The 23,794-nt window shown below is 40.6% G+C and overlaps 1 protein-coding gene across 4 annotated transcripts; it reads right to left on the minus strand.

Annotated features, from left to right (window-relative positions):
* Positions 1 to 17,938: 17,938 nt before the first annotated feature.
* On the minus strand, positions 17,939 to 22,763 carry LOC148038171 (transcription factor LRL3-like). 4 transcript variants are annotated; one of them, XM_087669746.1, is made up of 8 exons: positions 22,388 to 22,763; positions 20,881 to 21,743; positions 20,667 to 20,771; positions 20,425 to 20,580; positions 20,251 to 20,316; positions 19,821 to 19,886; positions 19,503 to 19,568; positions 17,942 to 19,371 (listed from the first exon to the last, which is right to left on the minus strand). In XM_087669746.1, exons 2-8 carry the CDS (start codon positions 21,568 to 21,570, stop codon positions 19,075 to 19,077), a joined length of 1,446 nt encoding a protein of 481 aa, XP_087525872.1. In that variant the 5' UTR covers positions 21,571 to 21,743; positions 22,388 to 22,763; the 3' UTR covers positions 17,942 to 19,074. The 4 variants fall into 4 exon arrangements, with proteins under 4 accessions (XP_087525892.1, XP_087525872.1, XP_087525865.1 ...); XM_087669739.1 differs by having other exon boundaries at positions 22,384 to 22,763; XM_087669754.1 differs by lacking the exon at positions 22,388 to 22,763 and adding an exon at positions 22,015 to 22,288.
* Between the last annotated feature and the right edge of the window lie 1,031 nt (positions 22,764 to 23,794).

The raw sequence follows: 23,794 nt of genomic DNA on the forward strand, positions 1-23,794 counted from the left end.
TTTTGCATCATAAAATGGATACATCCATTGTGACAAAAAGCCTAATCTCTCAACTAGGGAGCCATGAGAATTTGCTTGAAATAATCCAAATGCATCTTGAAGACCCACTTGAGTCTTATGTGTGGGATAAACAAATTAAAACCTCACTTTAGATGCTACTTACTATAGCAAATTCTATTGTAGTCAATCATATGGTCTAATGCACGTATGTCTAAATTTAATGCATTGGAAGTTAATCTAATGTCATCTAGGATTTTCCATTGTTTCTAATTTTTAAGATAAGATAAGAATAGTTTATATGCATCTTGATGTTGACGCATGTGTTTTGCACAGCATGGAGAAAAAAATGCATCCGTAGCAAATGTTGTGCAGTGCGCTCCCAGTGTGCAAATGAATGTGTGCAAAGGGAAAGAGGTTGTAAGGAAGAAGGTAGTTCGTCGTGCACTCAAGCATGTTGGAGGATATGAAATTTCTGTTAGTTTTTTTAGATTCATTCATCGCTTGGATGGGCTTGAGAAGCAAGTAAAGGCACTATTTCGACGTCAAAGGGCTTCGATTTCTCTTGGTCAGAGCATTGATAGCCGTCTACAGAGGATTGAGAGAATTTTGGAGGAGGAATACGAAGGAAACCTTTGTGATGGGGTGAGGATACAAGATGAGTTGGAAGAAATCAAGGGTTACATAGGCGAGATATATGACCATGTCCGAAAGTATTGGCCATGTATTGGATCCTTGGATGATCATGATGAGAAGATGAAATATCTTATTGACAATGATGGTCGTATAGAGAATGGCATATGTGAGTTGATTGCTCACAAGAATGAAAATGTTTCCCTTGATGTGCAACTTACTTCTTTGAAAGTTTCTCTTAATAGGTTTTCGGCAATGTTAACCCAGATGAATCACCGTGTGGGTTCATTCCCTTTCACTCGAGAGCATTTCCCTTGATGTGCAATTTGCATCTTTCAAAGTTTATCTAGATAGGTTTTTGGCAATGTTAACTTGGATGAGTTGCCGCTGCATAAGCACATCCTTGAAAATCTCCATTTTGAAAAACATTGTCTATCTCTTTCAAATTGAAAATCGCCACATACTTGATATATATAATCTTTGCAAGACTTTTTAAATGAGTTGTGTTTTATTCGATTGATGAAAATCTCCATTTTTAAAAAACATTGTCTATCTCTTCCAAATTATTAAGATTTTTTAATCTCATTTTGATAGTTTATATTTCCATATTTTCACCTTGGTATTCATTCATCTTTGAGCGTCGAACATCTTTGGATCTTTAACACATTCGAGCCTTTGGCAAGACCTATGTATAGATCTAGACGAATGAACATCCATTAGTGTAAGAAGCTGGGAATACTTAGAATACTAATAATATGCCATGTCACATTGACACTGGTATATAAGGAGAGAAGTTGTAATTTTTCACATCTTTTTGACATATCAATACATTTACAATCTTTCTCTCCCTTCTTGCTCCAAGCTTCCATGGCTTCTACATCTTTCCTGTCTTTCTCTCTCCAATTCTAGTCTTTCTCTCTCCTCGTCACTCTATTTCTCTCTTCCTGCAGTCTTTCTCTCTCCTCTGCAGTCTTTCTCTCTCCTCTTCTTCTCTCCCTAGTTCTCTCTCTGACAAGTGGTATCAGAGCTTCAGTCTTTGATCCATTATTTTCTTCCATTTTCACTCTCATTTTCCTATTTCAAAACCAATTTCAGACAAAAATGGTACAAGACAGTGACTAGTGGAGTGCTGCAGGACAACTACAGTTAGCAATGACTACATCTGGAGATATTCAAGGTCAGATATGGTGGGTAAAGGCTTAAATGGCTGGACGTCATCAAATTTTATGCAAAAATGGAGGTAACTAGGGTAAAGAATGGTTAACCGGGCTTAGTTTGAGAACAAACTGTGGTTACTTTGAAAAGAGGGGTTTCTCTTTCCCCTTTCCTGGAAATTCCTGCAGGTTCCATGGAGGTTCAGCCCCAAGATCTACTCATATCTCTCTCACCTCAGATCTTCTTGACCAAAATCTACCTGGAATAGATCCCTGACTTCAAGAGCTTCAGATTGAGCATAAGGTTGCTCAAGATTGAGCAGCATACAGGCCAGAAACAGCCCCGAAAATTGCAGCGCAATTTTCGGGCTGATTCCAGCCCTGCCCTGCTCCAACCTTGCTCTCCCTCAGCCTTGGCACTCTTCCTGATCCCTTGGCAAGTTTAATCATCAGTAAAAGGGAAAGGATTCAGCTCCATTCATGATTCTTCAGCATCTCTTGAACTTTACATGAACAGTCCATGGGCAGCCATGAAAGCTTCAGCCCAAGCTTCTATTTCTTGACAATTTCTTGAAGATTCTTCATCCTTTTGACCCATGGAATCATTTCAGCAAGGATTCTTCAACAAATTGCAAGGATTAAGCACGGGATGGCTTAAGATTGAAGATCAAGAGCTTCAATGGAGCAAAAATTTGGGGGAAACGGGTTTAATGCTTCAATTTCAAGCATTTGAAGCCTCAAGATTGGTCTCTACCATCAGATAAGCAAGCTTCTTGGATTATTTTGCTAACATTGGACAACCGGGAGCCCTATCAAGCATTTGGCAAGTTATTTTCACCCATGTCAAGGTATTTCTCTTCAATTTTTAATCTCTCTCATTAATCCAATTGCTGAGCTTAAGCCATTTGACTGAGAGATTAAAGAATTGAACATTTTCATCAAATTCTCAGCCAACCTTTGCTTGAATTCATCTATTCATGAATGCAATGCTTGTCTAATGCATATTAGTTTCAATCAGTGAATGAAGGGCCTTAATCTGAGATTTCAGCATAACACTTGAATCCTATGGACTGAATACATTGATTGATTCCTTTGCTTACTCTAATCCAATTGATTGGTTGATTCTCTTTTGCCTAAATTGGAAAATTGTAAAGGGTAAGTACTAGCAATCAGTGAGTCACTGAATTGCATAGGTAAAACCCTTCTCCCATCTCAAGTTCTTTTATCTCAATCAATTGCATCTCATGAAAGGCTGAATGAATATTTTCCAAATGCATATCATGCTGATTGCTTAGTATACTAGCCTCTGCCATGTTGATATTCCCACCGAGGAAAAAGGTGGATGCCGGGGGAGATAGTGGGACAAAAGAGAGGTGACCCTCCCTCACTATCGAAGATCCCGAAGGGGTGCAACCAACCGACCCGGGGGGAACTTTGCCCACCTCCCGGTGATTCGAAGCCCGTGTAGGGAGCCCGTCCTGCCGTTTTATCCCTCACACAGGTACAGCGAGTGGAGAATTGAAGATTGAAGACTTTCCAACGACTCAAGTACCTATTGGAGTAAAACAGGGTAAAACAGGGCATTTTCAGGTTACCCACAGGGTATTTACAGGTGGATACAGGTATACCCTTTGATACTGAAGTACAGGTGCAGGTACTACAGGGTACCCACAAGTCCTATATACCCCTTTGCAGGGTTTGGTAGCCTTTGGAGGTTACTTTCTTGCATTACAGGGTCAAAACAGGGTACTTACAGGTCTAAACAGGGTGCAGGACTGGACAGTTCAGACTCTGAAAGTCAGTTACAGAATTTTCTGTCCTAAACCTGTTATAGCGTGTTATAGCTCATCTCGAAGAGGGCATTGTAAGCTTCGATTCGCACAAAAAAGTTTTGCAATCGGAGTTTTCTAGCCAAAGTTATAGCCGTTTTACTGACAGGGGGTACTGCAGGACTGCACTAGTATGGCAGGGCATAAAGGCAAAAATAAGGTCCAGGAGGACTATGCACAGCAAATCAGGGATTCTATGATGGAAAGCACATTTCAAGAGAACCCTGAAGAGCCTCAACAAGGAGAAATTAGCATGCTCAATGATACTTTGTGTGCCCATGAACTAAGGCATAGAGAGCGACATGAGGCCATGCTATCAAGAATGGATCAGATGGTTCAATCTACTGATCAGACTAAGGCTTCCATTGATAGATTGGTAATGTCCAATGAGCTACTCATGGCACAAATCTCTAAACTTTTACAATTACAAGTGGCATCAAAAGAAGCTAATGAAAAGGCCTGTTCAAATACTGATCCTTCAGTTCCACTTCAGCCATCCAACCAAAATGGTCATGGAGATGGAATCATAGGAAGAATAGGCATACCCAATAGTCAATATGAAGTGGGAGAAGCTTCACAAAGGCATGATGACTATTTGGGCAGTTTGAACGGTGCCAATACTCAAGCTTTTGGACTGCATACACAGCATTCTAGGGGTGCTTTACCAACAAGAAGATTACAGGGTAATTCTCAGCCACCTGTTGGAAGATTTCAATCTCATTTTGGGGGTTCTGTACTTGGAAATTCTGATCAGCCAGTTTTGGGACAGCAACCTTTCCATGATAGAGAGTTCAAGGATAAAATTGTTTTATCCAAATTCAATGGCCAGTCATCTTCACCATCAGAATTAGAGGAATGGACTTCTAAGATGGAGTCTTATTTTGACATATTTCCTAAAACTGATGACATGAAGATATATTTTGCCTCCCTCCACTTAGAAGGATTTGCTCACACTTGGTGGAGGTATATCAAGAAAGAGAATGTACTTATTGAGAATTGGGAAGCTTTCAAGGCACTTATGGCTGAAGTCTTTGTTTCACCTCTTGAAAAAGAGAAGTTAGAACGAAGATGGTATAACTTGGAACAAAGGAGCCTAAGTGTAAGAGATTATACAAACCAATTCCTCAACTTGACCATGTATGTGGAAAACATCAGTGATGAGGCCAAGTTACATAAGTTCATGTATGGTTTAGAACCATCCTTGTCAGCTGATGTTATGGCGCAAAATCCTACTTCACTTTTCAAGGCTATTGAGCTTGCAGAGCGCTTTGGAAGGAAGTATAGGAAAGAGTCTTCATTTCAGCCAAGTTATGGACAGCCAAGGACTGTTTTAAAGCAAGGGCAAGTTGGTAACAATTATGGCAGCAACCATATGCCTAATGGAAGCTTACGGATACCAACTTATCCCCCATTTAATGCTTCTAGGCTTCAAGGCAATTTCAGGACAGCAAACAGTCCAAAAGTTGAATTTAAGCAAGGTGACAATAAGCCTAAGTCTACGTCAGCCAATACAAATTCCAGAAATATTCCCATGGATCTTTATAAGGAAAGAAAGAACAAAGGCTTATGCTTCAAGTGTGGAGAAAAGTATACTCCTGACCATGCTTCAAAGTGTGTATACAAAAATGCCAAGCCAAAAATTCAGAGTATGCTAGTTCTTGAGGACCTTGAAAATGACATAGATGAAGTGAATGCAGTCCCAATCAATGCTGAAAATGAAGATTTCGAGGATGATGGTGGACAGGAGTACTTCTATGATCCATCTGACTCTTTTCCTTTTGATCCAGGTGGTGATATTCCATTTGATCCTGGTGGATTTTGTAATGAGTCGCCTGCTGCCACTAATTGTTCTATCTCTATGGATGCTTGGACGGGATCTAAGAACCCTAATACACTTCGTATGAAGGGAAGCATATGTGGAAAGCCAGTGTTCATCCTGATAGATAGTGGTAGTACCCACAGTTTTGTCAATAAATCCATTTTGTACAAGTTGAATTGTGTTCCCACCGACTTACAGCAGCCCATTAGAGTACAAGTGGCTAATGGTGAAGAGGAAATCAGCACACAGATTTGTCCACAGGTTTCTTTGCAAATGGCTGAAAATTTTGAAGTCAAAGTAAACCTGATCACTCTGGAAATGGGGCCCATAGATATTGTACTTGGTTGTGATTGGTTGATGACCTTAGGCAGGATTACTATGGATTTCTCACAGTTATATATGGAGTTTTTCTCCAATGGACAGCTCATCCGTTTACAGGGGATCCCTAGTAAATCTGATTTTCAGCTTATCACCATTCAACAACTCAAGAAAGAGTACAAAAAGCGCTCACAGATATTTGTATTGCATTTGAACAAAGAAACACATGATCAGCCCAATAATTCAACAAACCATCCAGCCTTGACAGCTCTTCTTGAGGAGTATAGAGATTTATTTGAAGTACCTACTTCATTGCCTCCTAAGAGAGCGGTGGATCACCCCATTGATTTGGAACCCAACTCAAAGACGATCAATAAGCCACCTTACAGACTATCAAAATGTGAACGAGAGGAAGTAGCTAAGCAAATCAAAGAGCTTCTTGAAATGGGATTCATTGAACCAAGTTCTTCACCGTATGCATCCCCAGTCCTGTTAGTCAAAAAGAAAGATGGATCTTTCAGAATGTGCATTGACTACAGGGATCTTAACAAGATAACAGTGAAGAACAGGTATCCTATACCCAGGATAGATGATTTGCTTGATGAGCTTAAGGGGGCTCGATTCTTCACGAAGATTGATTTGAGATCAGGGTATCATCAGATTCGCATGAGAGAGGGTGATGAGGTCAAGACTGCTTTTAGGACTGATCGTGAGCTTTACCATTTCTTGGTGATGCCATTCGGCCTTACAAACGCTCCAGCTACCTTTCAAAGCCTGATGAATAAGATTCTACAACCTTTCCTCTTTCAGTTTGTCTTGGTATTCTTCGACGACATTTTGATCTACAGCAAGACTTTTCAGGATCATTTGTCGCATATGAGGAAGGTTTTTGATGTGTTGAGACATCATAGGCTTTTTGCTAAGGAGAAGAAGTGTTCTTTCATGCAGACTGAAGTGGAATACTTGGGACATATAGTCTGTGAAAAAGGAATACAGGCTGATCCCAAGAAGGTGCAATGCATAAAAGATTGGCCAACGCCTACTACTACTACCTCTCTTAGAGGATTTCTTGGTCTATCTTCATTCTATCGCAGATTTATAAAGCATTATGCGGCAATTGCAGCCCCTTTAACTGACAGGTTGAAGAAAGAAGCTTTCTTTTGGGATTCTCTTGCAGATAGTAGCTTCAACCAGTTAAAGGAATTACTTACCTCCGCTCATATTCTTGTATGCCCGGATTTCTCTAAAGAGTTTACTATACAATGTGATACTAGTGGCCGTGGCATTGGGGCTGTTTTGCTTCAGGAGCATGGAGTAATTGCATTTGAAAGCCGTAAGCTTACTGATAAGGAGATGGCCATGAATGTTTATGATCAGGAAATGTTGGCTATTCTGCATGCAATCAAGAAATGGCACCATTACTTATATGGCAGTCGATTTAGAGTGCATAGTGATCATCGCGTACTCAAGTATTTCCTTACTCAGTCAAATCTTACTCCAAAGCAACGGCGATGGGTACCAACATTACAAAATTATGACTTTGACATCACTCATACAAGGGGCAAAGATAATATAGTGGCTGATTCTCTCTCTCGTAGTGGGCCTGCAAAGTATCAGCCATGACAGAATTACATAGTGATTGGATTGAAGAGCTACAAGAGGCATATCTCTTAGATGAGGAATTCAGCCAAATCTTTCAAAAATTACAGCAAGGTCTCATGGAAGAAAACTCGCACTACCAGCTTAAAAATGGTCTTATTTGGTGGAAGGGCAAGATTGTTATTCCCTCTACTTCTTCCTTCAAGCGAAAAATTATGGAGGAGATGCATTCTTCGCCTTTAGCTGGACACTTGGGGGTTTTCAAGACTTATGACAGGATCAGCAAGAGCTTTTATTGAAAAGGACTGTGGAAAGATGTCAAGGACTTCGTTATGAAGTATATGCCTTGTCAGCAAAATAAGGATAGCACCCATAAGCCAGGAGGTTTATTGCAGCCATTGCCCATTCCTACGAGTAAATGGACTCATATTACTATGGACTTTATCACTGGCTTACCTACTACCAAGAAGGGGTGGAATAGCATTTATGTGGTGGTTGACAGACTCACCAAAGCAGCTCATTTTATCCCAACAAAAATTCAGTTTACTGCTTCTCAGGTGGCTAACCAGTTTATGGAGCATATTTTCAGATTGCATGGATTACCGCAGGTGATTGTCCATGATAGGGACTCAAAGTTTATGAGTAACTTTTGGCAAGCGGTATTTACATCTATGGGTACCAAGTTGGCTCCATCTACGGCTTATCATCCCCAAACTGATGGACAGACAGAGAGAGTTAATAAATGGTTGGAGACTTATCTTCGCCATTTTTGCTATTATGTCCAAACCTCATGGGATTCTTGGTTACACCTGGCTGAGTTTGCTTATAATAATTCCACTCATGCGAGCATAGGAGTTTCACCCTTTGAGGCTTTGTATGGTTACAAGGTGCCCCTACCCACAGTCATTTTTAACGAAAAGATCAACCCTCATGGGAAGGAAGAGTTGGATAGAATGCAGATCCTTCTTCAGCAATGCAAGGTGAATCTAAGGAAGGCTCAAGATCAGATGAAGATGTATGCTGATGAGAAGAGGAGGCCTTTAGAGTTCCAGGAAGGAGAGCTGGTTTTGTTGAAGGTGCCCAAATCCAAGTATTCTACATTGAAAGATGGATCCAGTAATAAGCTTGCCCACAGATTCTATGGCCCTTACAGGATCCTTAAGCGGATTGGAGATTTGGCATACAGACTAGAGCTTCCCTCTTCTACAAAAATTCATAACGTCTTCCATGTTAGTCAGCTCAAGCCCTATTATGGTGATCTAGTGGATTTAGTTGATGAGCTGCCACCTATTGATGAAGATGGTATTCTTCAGTACATCCCAAAGGCAGTTATAGGTCAGCGTGAAAAGAAGCTTCGATCACGTTCTATTGTGGAATATTTGATTAAATGGAGAGGTTTACCCTCTGAAGAGGCTTCTTGGAGACCTGATTCAATATTGTATGAGTATCCATACTTGAAGGATACATTGGTGGCTGAAGTCTACTGCTTGTGGAGCTAGTATTGGTGCAGACTGGTTCAGGACAGCACGCTGTTTTAGAACAGTTTTTGTCGTACTTCATTTTCAGAATTGAGCTATCTACATGAGCTTAAAGTACTCTTCAAGAGCTTCGTTTTGATATGTGGTACACTTCATTTGGACACTTCTATCAAAAGTTATGGCTGATTTGGTCCAGCAGGGACTATTATTTCAGCAAGCTGTCTACTTTCTTCTGGAACTATTTGTTGAAGATTTTATGGCTCCAATGGCTTCTAAAGTTCTTCAAACCATGAATATAGCAGGGTCTACTTTCCGTACTTCAAATTCAGCCCTTGTAATGATAAATTCTTCACTCATTCCCTATTTGTAAAGCTGTAAAACAGAGTAGTACTCTGTTCTATCCATCTTTTCTTTAGCTCTTTCTAGTTTTGTTTTTGGGGACAAAAACTTTTGGGAAGGGATGGATTGTAAGAAGCTGGGAATACTTAGAACACTAATAATATGCCATGTCACATTGACACTGGTATATAAGAAGAGAAGTTGTAATTTTTCACATCTTTTTGACATATCAATACATTTACAATCTTTCCCTCCCTTCTTGCTCCAAGCTTCCATGGCTTCTACATCTTTCCTGTCTTTCTCTCTCCAATTCTAGTCTTTCTCTCTCCTCGTCACTCTATTTCTCTCTCTTCCTGCAGTCTTTCTCTCTCCTCTGCAGTCTTTCTCTCTCCTCTTCTTCTCTCCCTAGTTCTCTCTCTGACAATTAGTAGGGCTTGCACACAAAGAGAGAGAGAGAGAGAGAGAGAGAGAGAGTCAGAGGAGAGGAGGTAAGGCATGGCTATATATTTGGTGAGTGTCATGTGCACATGTGGATGAATGGACATCCATTGAAGAGGGAAATCATTAATTGGATTTTGGTGAGCACTGTGTATGTGTATGCTCATGCATGATTATTTACACATGTTCATGCATGACTATTCTTTTGTCTTTGAGTCCAAGACACTTTCGATTTAGGGTTTTCAATTAGAAATGTGTTTGTCTTCAGTGGCTTTGAGATTTCTGTATTGGGACTCTTATACTCTATTGAAAGTTTCGTGTAGTCATCATGGAACAAAGCAAAGCTATGGACGATGTTCCAGACATAGTGCATTCGACTCCATTGAATGCAATTGATTTGGTTGAATCAAAGAAAACAGCGACAACATCGTCTCTTTCGACGCTTGCCTGCTTGGAGTCGTTCGCATGGATATGGGAGATAGTTATTCTAATAATTGTATTTTCACCAAGGTATTGTGTTCTTTTTGGGGAGATAGTCATTTGTGTATTTTGTTGCAGCCAAAATGTGGAGTTTAATAGAGTGAATAAAGTTAATGTGCGAAAGATGAAAGAAGTGGCAAGGCAACAAGGAGGGCATGTTAGTAAATCCACAAGGACATCAACGATCCAAAGAAACACAAAGGCTGCTTCAAGTTCTTTGGAGTTTAAACACCTCGAGACCAAGATGAATGAGTTGATGGAATTGCAAACGAGTTTATCCACACATGTCGATCATGCACTTGCTATTTACTCTGTAGAGTTGCATGAACAAGCTAAGGGTCTGTATGGTGTTGTGTGCGAGACAAAGCACACCCAGAGTGTTCTTCAACAAGTCTCGAGTGGTTTGGGTGGTGAAGTGAGGGAACTTTCAGCAATTGTCTCTGAGACAAGTAGGTTGATGAATTTGTTGTTGAATGATATGTGGGCATCGTTTTGGGGGCTTGGAGATAACCGTGAGCCTGTGATTTGCCAGAGGGGTTGTCGACTACCGTTTTTGGAGATCCAAATGAATGTTAATAGGTTCAATGCCTTGCTACAACAATTGAGTCATCAAATAAACGGTCCCAATTGAGGAGGATTTGCTTGGCTGAGGCTTATGATCTATTATCATCTCGCTTATATTTTGTCTCTTTCTTAACGCTTGATATTCATTTTTATGGTGTAATGCATGTGAGTAATATTTTCTAATTCTATGGTCTAATTGTAATACTCTCTCTCTCTCTCTCTCTCTCTCTCTCTCTCTCTCTCTCTCTCTCTCTCTCTCTCTCTCTCTCTCTCTCTCTCTCTCTCTCTCTCTCTCTCTCTCCCCAGTGTTTGGTTCAATTTATTGGGGGTGATGCATTCTTCTCTCTTTTAAAGAGTTGTAAATATTGATCTATAGTTTATTTATAGATATAATTATTATGTCTTGCAATCTAGAGAGAAAACTTCATTGATTTTTGCAATGTAGTACATATCAAAGAGTAATATTCTCTGTAAAATATGTTTCAATGTCTAGGAACTTGCTATGGATTGGAATAAGATTGTGTATTCTTTCTCTTTTCAAGAGTTTGTAAATATTAAATACATTTTTATTTTTAAGTATATTGCCTCTTTCTTGAGGTTTGATCTATAGAAATACTTATTATGTCTTGCAATCTACAGAGAAGAGTTCATTGATTTAAGAATCCTAACGTTTTATAGTTTATTGCGCATTCATGTTGAAGAGTGATGTTTGGGTTTGAGTTATAGGTTGGGGGATCGCGCGCCGGTTGGATATAGCTTTTTTTTTTGTCTTTGGGTTAGATATATCTAATTGTATAGAATATATAAAAATATATGATGATTCTAATTTTGACTACTATTGTTCCTTGCATGTAGGAGGATTGTGCTGATTTAAATTGTCATAGTATTTAGGATTATGTGATTCTAGATTGATTCTACTTTTAAGTCTTTTTGAAAATACTAATCCCAATCAAGTCTGTCCTTGAAAGAATGCATGTTTTCTCTTGATGTGCAAGCTTTGTGAGAATCCAAACAATATGGGATTAAATAATCAGAGAACTAGCAGGGATTATGTGTTGTGTATTCATAGGCATAGACTCAACTCTACACGATATAGAGGACGACAGATTCCTAGGCTTAGGGCTCAAATGGCAAGACATGACTGGAGGGGGTATAAAGAGATGTGCTCTACTATAGTTGAGTGCCAGAACATTTTGCAAGGAGGGGCTCTAAATCATGATAGCTTGATTCGTGAGGGACTTCACAGTTTGATTTAGCAACAATTTGCTAATGATTATAATTGTGATGCTGAAAATCACCAAAACCTAGGAAATGCTGTGATTAATGAGTCACGTGTCAATAATGCTCCAACCTTTAGTGCTCAAAATGGAGGTTTTTGCTCCATTTTACATGATTTTCCTGCAATGGATATTTATCCTGCAACTACAATATTGCTATTTCAAGACCCAATTGTGCATTCCATGGGGAGTCTTTCTGAGATGTGTGAGCAATGTTCGGGTAAATTGTGGAGATGTGAGGCTCAAGTGCAGGGGTCAGTTTTGTTTAGTAAACATTATTGTCGAAATGGAAAAGTAATGTTGCCACAGTTGCAATATTCACCACAACTATTGCATGATTTGTTGCATGGTATGCATCCTCAAAGCAAACTATTTAAAAATAATATACGAGCATATAACAGTGCTCTTGCATTTGTGTCGCTTGGTGCCAATGTTGATGAGCTTTTGTCTGTTGTGGGAAATTCTTATACCTTTAGAGTGCATGGCTCCATTTATCATCATATAGGCTCTTTGATTTCTAATGTGCAACGACAAGAAAGGCCAAGATTTGCACAACTTTATGTTTATGATACTGAGCCGCATGAGTTATCTAATCGGTTGAATGTTATGCCTAATTTATTGCCAAACTTGCTTGGGGAGCTTCAGTCTATGATGCATCAACACAATGCATATGCACAAGCTTTTAGATCCGTGGGTATGCAATTGCAAAACAATCCCTTGCATGATTTGAGAATGACTATTTTTAGGGTTCAACATGCTAATAGACAATACTCAGCTCCAGTGGCAACTGAGGTTGCGGCTATCATGCTAGGACAAGGCGATGAGAATACTCTTGATCGTCGAGACATACATGTTTATAGTCGGGATGGACAATGTATTGCTATTTCAAACTTGCATAGGGCATATATGCCAATGCTATACATTCTTCTTTTTCCTATGGGTGATCATGGTTGGCATGTAAAGGTACCTTATAGTTGTGTTAATGTCCCAATTAATATACATGGATTGTCTGATAAGGACTGTGTTACTCAGATGCAATTTTATGCATTTCGACTACAAGTGCGTGAGGACACTGAGGTGTGCATGTTGCGGGGTGGCCGATTATTGCAACAATTTATTGTTGATGCTTATTGTAGTATAGAGCAATGTATGTTAGCTTGGTGTCGTCAAAATCAATCAGCTTTATGCTCGGAAGTTTATAAGGGCTTAGCAGATATGGTGGGAGTGATGGATGATGGGCCGATGGGGATTATTGGTGCCTCTATTGGTAAAAGGGTAGTTTTGCCGTCTTCTTTTACTAGTGGGCCAAGACACATGTATCAGTTGTATCAGGATGCCATGGCTATAATGCGAAGTAAGGGAAAACCTGATCTGTTTATAACGATGACATGTAATCCAAAGTGGTTAGAGATAACTAATGCTTTGTTGCCTGGACAAACTGCTTATGATCGTCCTGATTTGACTACTCGGGTATTCCATAAAAAACATGCTGATATGATTCATACATTGTTGAAAAGGAATCTGTTTGGAAATGTTGCAGGCTATGTTATTGTGATTGAGTTTCAAAAGCGGGGGCTACTACATTCTCATACTTTGCTAATTTTGGAGCACCCTTTTAAACCCTCCGAAGCATGCCATTACGATAGATTTGTTTATGTTGAGTTTCCTGATAGAGCAAAGTTTTCAACTTTGTTTGAAACTATCTCAAAATGCAATGTCCATTGTCCTTGCAGTGTAATGAATCCCAAGAGCCCTTGCATGCGCGATGGTCGATGCACTAGAAATTTTTCTCAGAGGTTTGTGAATGTAACAACTATTGATAGCTCTGGCAATCCTGTTTATAGAAGACGAGATGATGGAAAGACAATCGATGGATTGTTCCATACAATCCGTACTTGAGTAAAAAATACAATGCACATATAAATGTTGAGGTATGCTCAACGATGGCAGCTATTAAGTATTTGTATAAGTATATATACAAGGGACATGATCGTGCAATGATTAAATTTTTTATTGGAAACTCAGGGTTAAATGGTACAACCTTTCGTGAAGTGGATGAGATCGAGAGTTATTTAGATGCACGGTATGTTTTTGCTTCGAAAGCATGTTAGCGAATATATGACTATGCATTGCACAATGAGAAGCCTGATATACAGCGGTTGCATGATGAGAATTATGTGGTGTTTCACAAGATACAGACAATATATCAAATGTTATGCAGAATGAAGATATCAGGAAAACTACTCTTACGGAATAGTTTGTGTGCAATCGTATTCATCCAGAGGCTCGAGCTATTCGGTATCAAGACTTCCCGATGTATTGGGTATGGACTGCACAACGAAAGGTATGGAGGAAGAGAAAGCGTTGAAATACGTGGTCAAATATACTTTGTGCCGCCCACATCTGGTGAGCGTTATTACTTGCAAATGCTCTTGACAGTGTCTCGAGGATGTATGTCTTTTGATGATTTGCGTATTGTTGGCAACGTGGTGTACAAAACCTTTAAGGAAGCCTACATTGCAAAGGGCATATTAGAGGGTGATGATGAGTGTGTTGTGTGCTTGGAAGAGGCTGCATCTGTACAAATTGGTGCCTAGTTGCGTGCTTTGTTTGCTGCAATTTTGGTCTTCTGTGAGCATGCGCAGCGTGGTCAGCTCTGGGATAGGTTTATGTCACCGATGGTGGAGGATATTTTGTATAAGTTACAGCTAGAGCATATACATATATCTTCTACAGTTTCACAACAAGAGGCATCAAAGAGGGCTTTATTGCATCTTCAGGATCTTTTGCGACAACATGGGCGAAGATTGTCTGACTTTGATGGATTGCCAGAACCTCATCGAACAGATTCTCACTTGTGTGCTAACCCTCTTTTAGAATATGAATATGCATATGATATACTGAAGCAACATAGAGTTTGTGTTTATATAGAGACAATGTTGAATGATGGACAGAGGGTTGCATATAATGCAGTTATAGGTGCCATTGGTGGAGACTTTGGGGATGTTTTTTTTTTTGGATGGTCCCGGTGGGTCTGGAAAGACATTTCTTTTGCAAATGTTTGCTTGCTAGGTTGCGCAGTGATCGTCATACAGCATTGGCAACGGCATCATCTGGCATTGCTGCTTTGCTTTTGCAGGGCGGTCGTACCGCTCACTCGAGATTTAAAATTCCATTGGATCTATGTAATCGATCCACCTGTAATATTCCTGTTCAGAGTGATCTTGCTCCATTGTTCAGATAATCGAGCCTTATTTTATGGGATGAGGCTCCCATGATACACAGGTTTGCATTTGAAGCTGTTGATAGAACTTTAAGAGATATTATGAGCTGTGATAAACCATTTGGTGGAAAGGTTACTTTGCTTGGGGGTGATTTTAGGCAAATCCTGCCCGTCGTGATGAAGGGATCCCGTGAAGATATTGCTAATGCGGCACTATGTTGCTCTCATTTATGGCAGTATGTTAAGGTGCTAAGGTTGTGTGGGAATATGAGAATGTCAACCGCTGGTGGTGTAATGGATAATGGATTTGTTGGTTGGATTCAAGGGATAGGGGATGGAGTGGGTATTACGAAGAATTGTGATAAGTTGCATATTCCATCTAGCATGGTATTGAAAGGCTGCTCTATTGAAACCTTGGTTAATAGTGTGTACGGTAAAGTGTCCGCGGTGAGAGACTTTGGGGCATCTTTTAGTGAGCGTGCTATACTTCCAGCGCGGAATACAGAGGTGGCTTCTTTGAATCATTGTGCATTGCAATCAATGCCATGAGAAGTTATACAGTACTATAGTGCGGATTCAATTACAGAGATGGGTGATAGCTCATTTTTATACTCTGTAGAGTATTTAAATACACTGGATCTTGGAGGTGGATTTCCTCCCCATCTATTGTTGCTAAAGATAAATGCACCTATTATTCTTCTTAGGAACTTAAATCCAGCAAAAGGTTTGTGTAATGGTACACGGTTAATGTGTAAGGCATTCAATAAAAAGGTGATAAATGCTGAAATAATAACAGGGACAAATGTAGGGAAACGAGTTTTTATTCCTAGGATCACTTTTATTCCTAGCACCTTGCAATTTCCGTTTGCTATGAGGCAGAGGAAATTTCCTATTCGATTGGCGTTTGCTATGACGATCAATAAGTCGCAAGGCCAGACATTGTCTGTTGTTGGTCTTTACTTAAAGACACTAGTACTTACACATGGACAGTTGTATGTTGCATTTTCAAGGGTGAAATCCTCATGCGGTGTGAGGGTGTTATTGGATGAGGATGAAAGCACAGTAAATGTCACGACGAATATTGTGTACAACGATGTACTTTAAAAGATGCAATGAGGTGCATTGCTTTTTTGCAAAGACGTATACAGAGATGAATTTTTTGGAGAGTGGAAGATATGCTTGCATTTTTTTAGAGATATATCTATTGAATTTTGATGGCTTTGTAGTCCTTGCTTGGTGTGTATGTGAGATAGCCTCAAAGCTATATTCGGTTGGCATATACTCGATGGTAATTGAGTATATATTCCCTACACTGTATATAAGTGTTTGCTTGACTTTTGCAGATACCTACTCCAAGCTGGGATTATTATCCAGCTTCTGAGTATCAAAAGGAATTGCAGTGTAACTTGCGCGCAGTGACAATGCATGATATTATAAAAAGAACGCTTGCAAGGGTCATTGAGCGTTTGTATGATGATGTCAACATAGAGATTTTACTTCCAATCTTTATTGAGGTGGTGCATTGTGGGTATACTCAATGCTTTCGAGTGCATATGGGTGAAACTGAGCAGGATAAGAGATTTCGGTGATCTCACACTGATAGAATACCGAGGGGGTGGCCGGCGTATGAATTTAAGGACCTCAGTTATTTTGTGACGCTACATCAAGCTGTGACAATGCCTGCCAAGTGATTTGCAAGTGTTAATTCAGGCATTGTTATTCCAATGTTAAGTAATCTTTGTCAATTATTGGATGTGTTCATATTTATGTTGTGAGCTTTTAAAATTTAAGGCGCAAGAAAGAGAGGAAATACTATCATGTCCCCTGTACCATCACTAGGACAAAGAGTAGCAATGGGACTTGCTTCTCCTGAGCATACTGTGTTGGAGAATGGATTTTTTCCCAGTGATTCCTCAAAGAAAAGAAAGCTTCATTTCGGTTAGGCCCCATGGAAAGTTTCAACATCTTTGTAGCGTTTGAATGTAGATGTATCTATATCTATTTATCATAGGTGTAATCAAAAAGTGGTACTTCGTGGTTTGTTGATACTTTGATTTATGGTACAAAGTTTTCAGCTCTGGAGCAAGATTTGATTTTGGGCTTTGCTTCACCTATCTGTATTTGATGCTTGGATATGCTTACACTTTGTGGTTCATTTCAACATAACAATGTTATTTCTGATTGTAACATCGAATGATCATGTAGAGCTACTTCTAGCTATTGCGCATAGCAAATATTGTTGTTTTAATGTTAAGTAGTCTTTGTTGGTTGTTAGATGTGCTTACATTAATGTTGTGGGCTTCTAAAATTTTAGGTGTAAGAAAGAGAAAAAATACTATTATGTCCCCTATACCATCAACAAGACGAAAAGTGGCGATCAGACTTGCTTTACCTGACCATGCTATATTGGAGAGTGAAAAATTTCCCAGTTATTTCTCAAAGAAAAAAAAGCTTCGTTTTGATTAGACCCTATGGAAACTGTAATTTTTTTTGTAACATTTGGATGTAGATACATAAGCACAATCAAGGAGTGACACTTTGTGGTTTGTTGATACTTGAAATTGTGATACAAGGTTATTGGTGCAGTCTCTAGAAGAAACTTTGGTTTCAAGCTTTGCTTCACCTATGTGAATTATTAATACTAAGAGTTTGCATGCAATGCTTGGACATACTTAAATTTGTGGTGTGGTTCATATATCTTTCATTTGTGGTTCATTTCACCGCAGGAATGTTATTTCTCATTGTAGCATCCAAGGATACAAGTTGTTTCTAATTGTTGTGCAGAGCAGGTATAGATATAAGTTTATAAGTTTGGTGCATGGTCATTGCATGTACATATGAGTCTATGTACTCCTTGATGCAAATGCATATTTGGCCTTTTATACATGTGTAAGAGAGAGAGAGAAAGAGAGAGAGAGAGAGGTTGAGTGATTGAGTGAGTGAGTGAGTGTGAATACAAAGGGGAGAGGTGTAAATGGGATGAGAGATAGAGGGGTTGTGAGTAGAGGAGAGTAAAGCATGTGATGTTTTTGTGATAGCATTACCCACTGTGCGATAGGGAACTTCCCTCGCACCCTGCTTCACGGCAAGCAGGATAGCGTTCTTTGCGCGAGGAACACTAGTCAGTATATTAAGCATACTCACTTAAGCCTTGCTCATTTAAAAGTATGATGCGCATTCGCTTATGTTGAAGTACGGTCATTTGCCATTGGAACACACTTCAGTCTTCGATAATAGTATCTGTCCTCATTTAGACTAGGATTGCAAACTGTGAAACTCGGACACGGCTGTGTCTTTCAGCACTCGGAATCTGTGTCTGAATATTGACACCTTAAAGAACGTTTACTAATTTGCAGGAGCAATAATGGCACTTGAAATCACTAATCCAAAGCATTGCCCTTTAATTCAGCAGCATTGAAATATTATGTATCGGGTTTTCTATTTCATCTCCCCTGCAGGGGCAAGTTTGCCATTGAATTCGTCACTCAATAACCTACAACGTAAGACATTACAATGTGTCAATTGATTGTCCTCCTGGTGTACGTCAAGCTGTCACGTACCTCTCAAAAAAATACATCCAACAATCCCCAAAGAACTTGCAGATCAGGGGAATGTAAAACATACCATATTCTGTTAGATTCAACTGTTCTACAAGAAACGATCAAGCAGGACTTTTCAGAGACCCAAAACCACTATACACAAGGCCTTCAGTGTCATCCACTCTGAATGGAGAAATTCAGCATTAAGAGTCAGTATAGCACTCAAAGATAGGGTTATAACAACGCCCAAATGTCTGTCTGAGGAGAGTGCTCTTACTGCAAGGTGGCTCTCTCCTGTCACTTCCATCAGTTACCATCAGTCTAGAAACCTGGCAGCATAGGTTTCTTCCATGTGACGGAAATTTTTAATGGATAGCAGCACCAATCCTAAACGTGAGTCAGACTGTCTCCATCTCCACCAGCACAACTGGAAGTCGCTGCTGACATCATAGTGCTGCTAGAGGTACCACCAACAGTAGTAGTGGAAGAAGCATTCAATGGTGATTGGCTGACTGCCCCTAAACCCTGCTGCACTGCTACTGATCGTGCACTGGTGGCAGAAATCACATTTGCCAGAGATACTGGCATTAAGCAGAGACCTTTGGCCTGTAAGAACTGCATAGCTGATCCCATGTCTTCCTCCATGAGCCTAGCAACTTGACGCTCCGCCAACACCATTCCGTCCTGTTACATCGGCAGCATGATTAATCTGGGTTCAGACCTAACTTTAGCAACGGTTTCTGGGCTATTGGGGCCATTTAAACATAACACTGTATTGGGAAGTCTTTTCTACTGTTTAAAGCATGCATACATACCTCAACCGGTAAGTCTGCAATAAGAGGTGCAACTGTGCCCACTCCTAGCCTACTCATACTCAGAACCTGATTTAACACATGTAACGCAACTATCAGGATTGAGCTTGAACCACCCAAAAGACGGGTTGATACGTCAAAGTTTGTAAACATCCACAAGAGCACACAAACTGGAAAGAATGCTCCGATCTTAGCCAGTAGATCCAGAAGAGAAAAGAAATGGCTACACCTTTCTTGCACAGCCATTAAACGGGGAAAATGCCCAAGCAAACGGCAGAGTCAGAGACGTCAGACAGTTGTGACAAAAGAGGCACTCCTGACCTTCACTTGAAGTTGCAAAAATTTCACATATTCGATTATCTCGTCAAGCATAGAAGCCTTGTCTGTCTGCAAAAGCGGAAAACTTTCCATAATTTCCATCCTAGTCACAGCTTTGACTGCAAATGTTTTGACACATACTATGCATTTGAGCTAGCCGTCTGAAAGAGAGCGTGTCCCATTGAACGTATATTTACAAAGATTTTGGTCTTAAACAAAAGTTAGAAACAGGAAGCCAATATCAACTGTACTTTCATAATTCCTTTGGGTATTTCAGAACTATTTAGTTCTGTTTGCATTCCAAATAAACAAACCGTCATGTACATGCGTCATGCAGCATATTCATTTTAATTTTGTGAAGACGTAGGCATCGAACAAATCTAAGCCTCTCAAAATCAGCTGCAACCACAGAGCATCTAGACATGTATAATACCTTGTTGGAGTTGGGTACTAGCTCTTGCAATGCTTTCATTCTCTCTGCTATCCGCTCTCTACGAAGCTGCAGGAACAGAAAAGATTGCAGATGTGAGTCATATGCATTGAAATATTTGAGAACATATGTGGATTGGGCAAGTCCTGCTGCACACACAAATTAAAAAGTACAAACCCGCTCAGCAATACTGTGGGGATCAGTTGCTTGACCTCTGCGAGCTCTTACACGAGGCCTTGCGGTCCCAGCAACAACCGCAGCGGCGCCTTGAGGCTGAGCTACACCTGTGTGGGTACCATAAATAGGCATGAAAACTCCATGGCCTCCTTGCATCTGCAATCGCATCAATGTTTAGAGATGCGTAATGACACTTCACTAGCTACTTTAAGCAGCAAGCCAACAGAAAGCATCACATAAACCTGCTGCTGAGCCAGCTGGCTGGCTGCTTGTCCTAACTGTGATAGGCCTGCCTGGGCTCCTGCTAAGCTACTGGTGTAAAGGCCATCCTGAGTCCCACCTCTGGCCTACATTCAAAAGAAGATTTGAGTGCTTCAAAAACTTTCTTCCGCACATTAGATATCAAGAATTTCACCACTCAACAAAACTTTAGGGTAGCATGTCAATCAGACTTACAGTAGCTTCATCTTGGCACGCATTTCCCATATGCCCTGCGTCACCGGCCATGCCTTCAAAGACTTCAGTCTTGCGTTTCATCCCATCGAGAGTGCGTGCACCATTCAAGTAGGATTGGCACCAGGTTGTGGCAGCCCTGGAGGTAGATTGGTTGTGCAAAGAGGAGGCGGTACCATCCCTGCAAGATATGCCGAGTCCAGGAGATTGGGAAACTGCTGTAAATGCCCGAGACACAGATGGGTTGCCAACTAAGGAGTTAATTTGACCTCCTGCAGAATTCATCACACCCTCAGACATTCTCCTCAACTGAGATGCATCTTGGAGTTCTTTATGTGACCTGAAATTGGTCACTGATGACAGGCCTGCAGAAACCCCAACAGTGTTGCTAAAGGGGCTATCGGGTGATAATCGAGGGGGAACTGCTGAGCTTGTCATCGTATCATCATAAGGGTATGACGCAGCAGCATCTCCTTGGGCATGGTGCATACTATCCTGCAAGTCCGCAGAACTATCTACCTTGCTGGAGACCATGATCGGATTATTCAGCTCTGGGGAGGTCGACAAAGCATCCATGCATCCAGTGCTAGAGGCAAAACCTGAATTACTTGCATTGAAAGCCCAAGGCCCCTTACTCAAGCTTCCCATCTCTGACCATGACATGGGAAAGGGTTGCTCCATAAAGTGTTCCATGGCTACTATGTTCACACTGGCATGTAACAGTACTTAAGACAAAATCATTCACGAAGGACAGATAATGGCATCGATGTTGAAAGAGCTGAACTCAGAGGAGCTTGATAGAGGCTCTCAGCAGATCATCAATAATGTGAATAGTGGAACGAGGTCATATGATCACAGCGACTTACCTGAAGACGAAGAAGAAGAAGAGCTTTCAGAAAGATATCACTTGAAAATAGTGGTCACATGTAAGCATAAAGTGCTGCGAATCAAGGGCCTAACAATATTGAAGACAGGAATCCCCCTTTCATCATTTGCTTGAGAAGATCACTGCACCCTGACTGTTCTTATAATTCAGTGAAACTTGTCTAGAAAACCAAAGTAGGGCATGTCTAGAAAATAAAACTGTGGCGTACCACTCTTTGGGAATTTAAATGAATAAGATGGTTTGCTTAGTACCTCTCGGATTTTCAAAATGGGCACAAGCATATTGTTTCTGATCAATGATATTTTTCCTCATCCAGCATGCATACCAGTATGTTATCTTGTAAAAAGCCAACGTTCACTACATTCTGACCCCTTCATTTTCTCTCAGGCGGGTTACCTTCCTACAGGAAAAGCTTACTCTGATAATTATCCTGCTACAATGGTGCGGAGACTCCTTGTGGAACAGTTCCAAGAAAATGCAAGTTGTGTGTGTGTGTGTGAGATATAAAAAGGGTGTTACCAGATTAAAATGTGTAGATGGGCGTGTGTATGTGTATGGGGGTGTATCTTCCTGCGCGCAATGGAGAGAGAGAGAGAGAGAGAGAGCTTTCTTGGACTCACTTACGAATCAGTTCTTGAGCCAGGCTACTCCTTGCATTACACAAGTACCATTGCTGCAGCAGGATCTGTCTGAGTTGCGAGATGAGCTGAAAAATCAAGCTTGTAAGAACCTTGGCGAGCAGTGAGACTCTAGAAACATGAGAGAGAGAGAGAGAGAGAGAGAGAGAGAGAGAGGGGGGCCGGGGGGGGGGGGAAGGTAATGTCTTGTTGCTGCAAGTGTATGGAGAGAATCTAGAGACAATCAGACCTACTGCACAGAGAGAAAGAGAGAGAATGAACGAATGAATGAGAGATGATCGTATGAGAGAGAGAGCAGGACAACAGCAAAATCCTACATGAACTAGCAGCAAGTAGTTAACAAAAGTTCTCAAAGCATATACATGTACCATCACCCTCATTTATACATTATATTCTCTCTCTCTATATATATATATATGATATCATTATTCAATTTATATATTACAGTTGTTTTTAATCAATACTCTGGAAGCGAGATCCACCTTTAAATGGACAACTCTTACTTATTGTCTTGAGAGCCATTATTACAAGTAATGCATACACGGGTGAATAGAGACAAAAACGAAGTACAGTTAATAATAGTGTGTGGATTTTTGCTTGAAATGTTGCACTGGAATATTTCTTCTGGGCACGACGAAGAAGAGACTAGAGAGCGAGTAATAAACTAATGAGAATGTCCTTTTTGAGGCAGGGGGAAAGAAAGAGAGGAATATATAAAAATATTCTGGCGTTGTTTTATATAATATTAGGACTTTGCATTGCATCAATCCTTTTCCTGTTTGTTCCCTTTCTTTTAAAGTACTGCCGGTCTTAAAAAAGCATCATTCCTTTCTTTTGAAGTGTGTCCTTTCAAATTTCAATTGAAATTGTTGTGTTGGAGGAGGAGCGTGGTCGTGGTGTAAGACTGTTGTGTTGGTTGTTGTATGTAACGCACGCCTCATACTCATTCTAATTTCTCCTCCGTCTCCCCCCTCGTTCAAGTTCGAGAGGTACGTCTATAAAAATAACGAGAATATATGAGATGAGAGGGCATCTTCCAAATTCCATTCCAAATGTCATTGTGATAACGCCCGCCCGCCGCCCGCAAGTCCCACACGCTAGCGACCTACGGGGGCCTAGGTTATTACTTTCTGCCTGTTCAGACATCCCATCCCATCCCATCGTAGAGAGGAGCAAGGAAGGCGAGAGCGAGCGTCCGTCTTTCTTGGCTGCTGCATGAGTGCAACGTGTCTGTCGTCCCATGGCATCGGCATCGGCATCCGCATCCCATATGGCATCATAGTCGTAGGCCTCGGTTGAAGGTTCTTCGGCCCCGCGGCGCTTCTTGTATCTCCATCCACCCAAAGTTCCAAGCCAGGAGATGAGGCGCTTCTAGGCAATATTCTAGTTTTCG

Source organism: Lygodium microphyllum, chromosome 3 (genome assembly GCF_053477565.2).
Source record: "Lygodium microphyllum isolate KBCC chromosome 3, Lygodium_microphyllum_v1.1.10, whole genome shotgun sequence".
Taxonomy (NCBI): domain Eukaryota; kingdom Viridiplantae; phylum Streptophyta; class Polypodiopsida; order Schizaeales; family Lygodiaceae; genus Lygodium; species Lygodium microphyllum.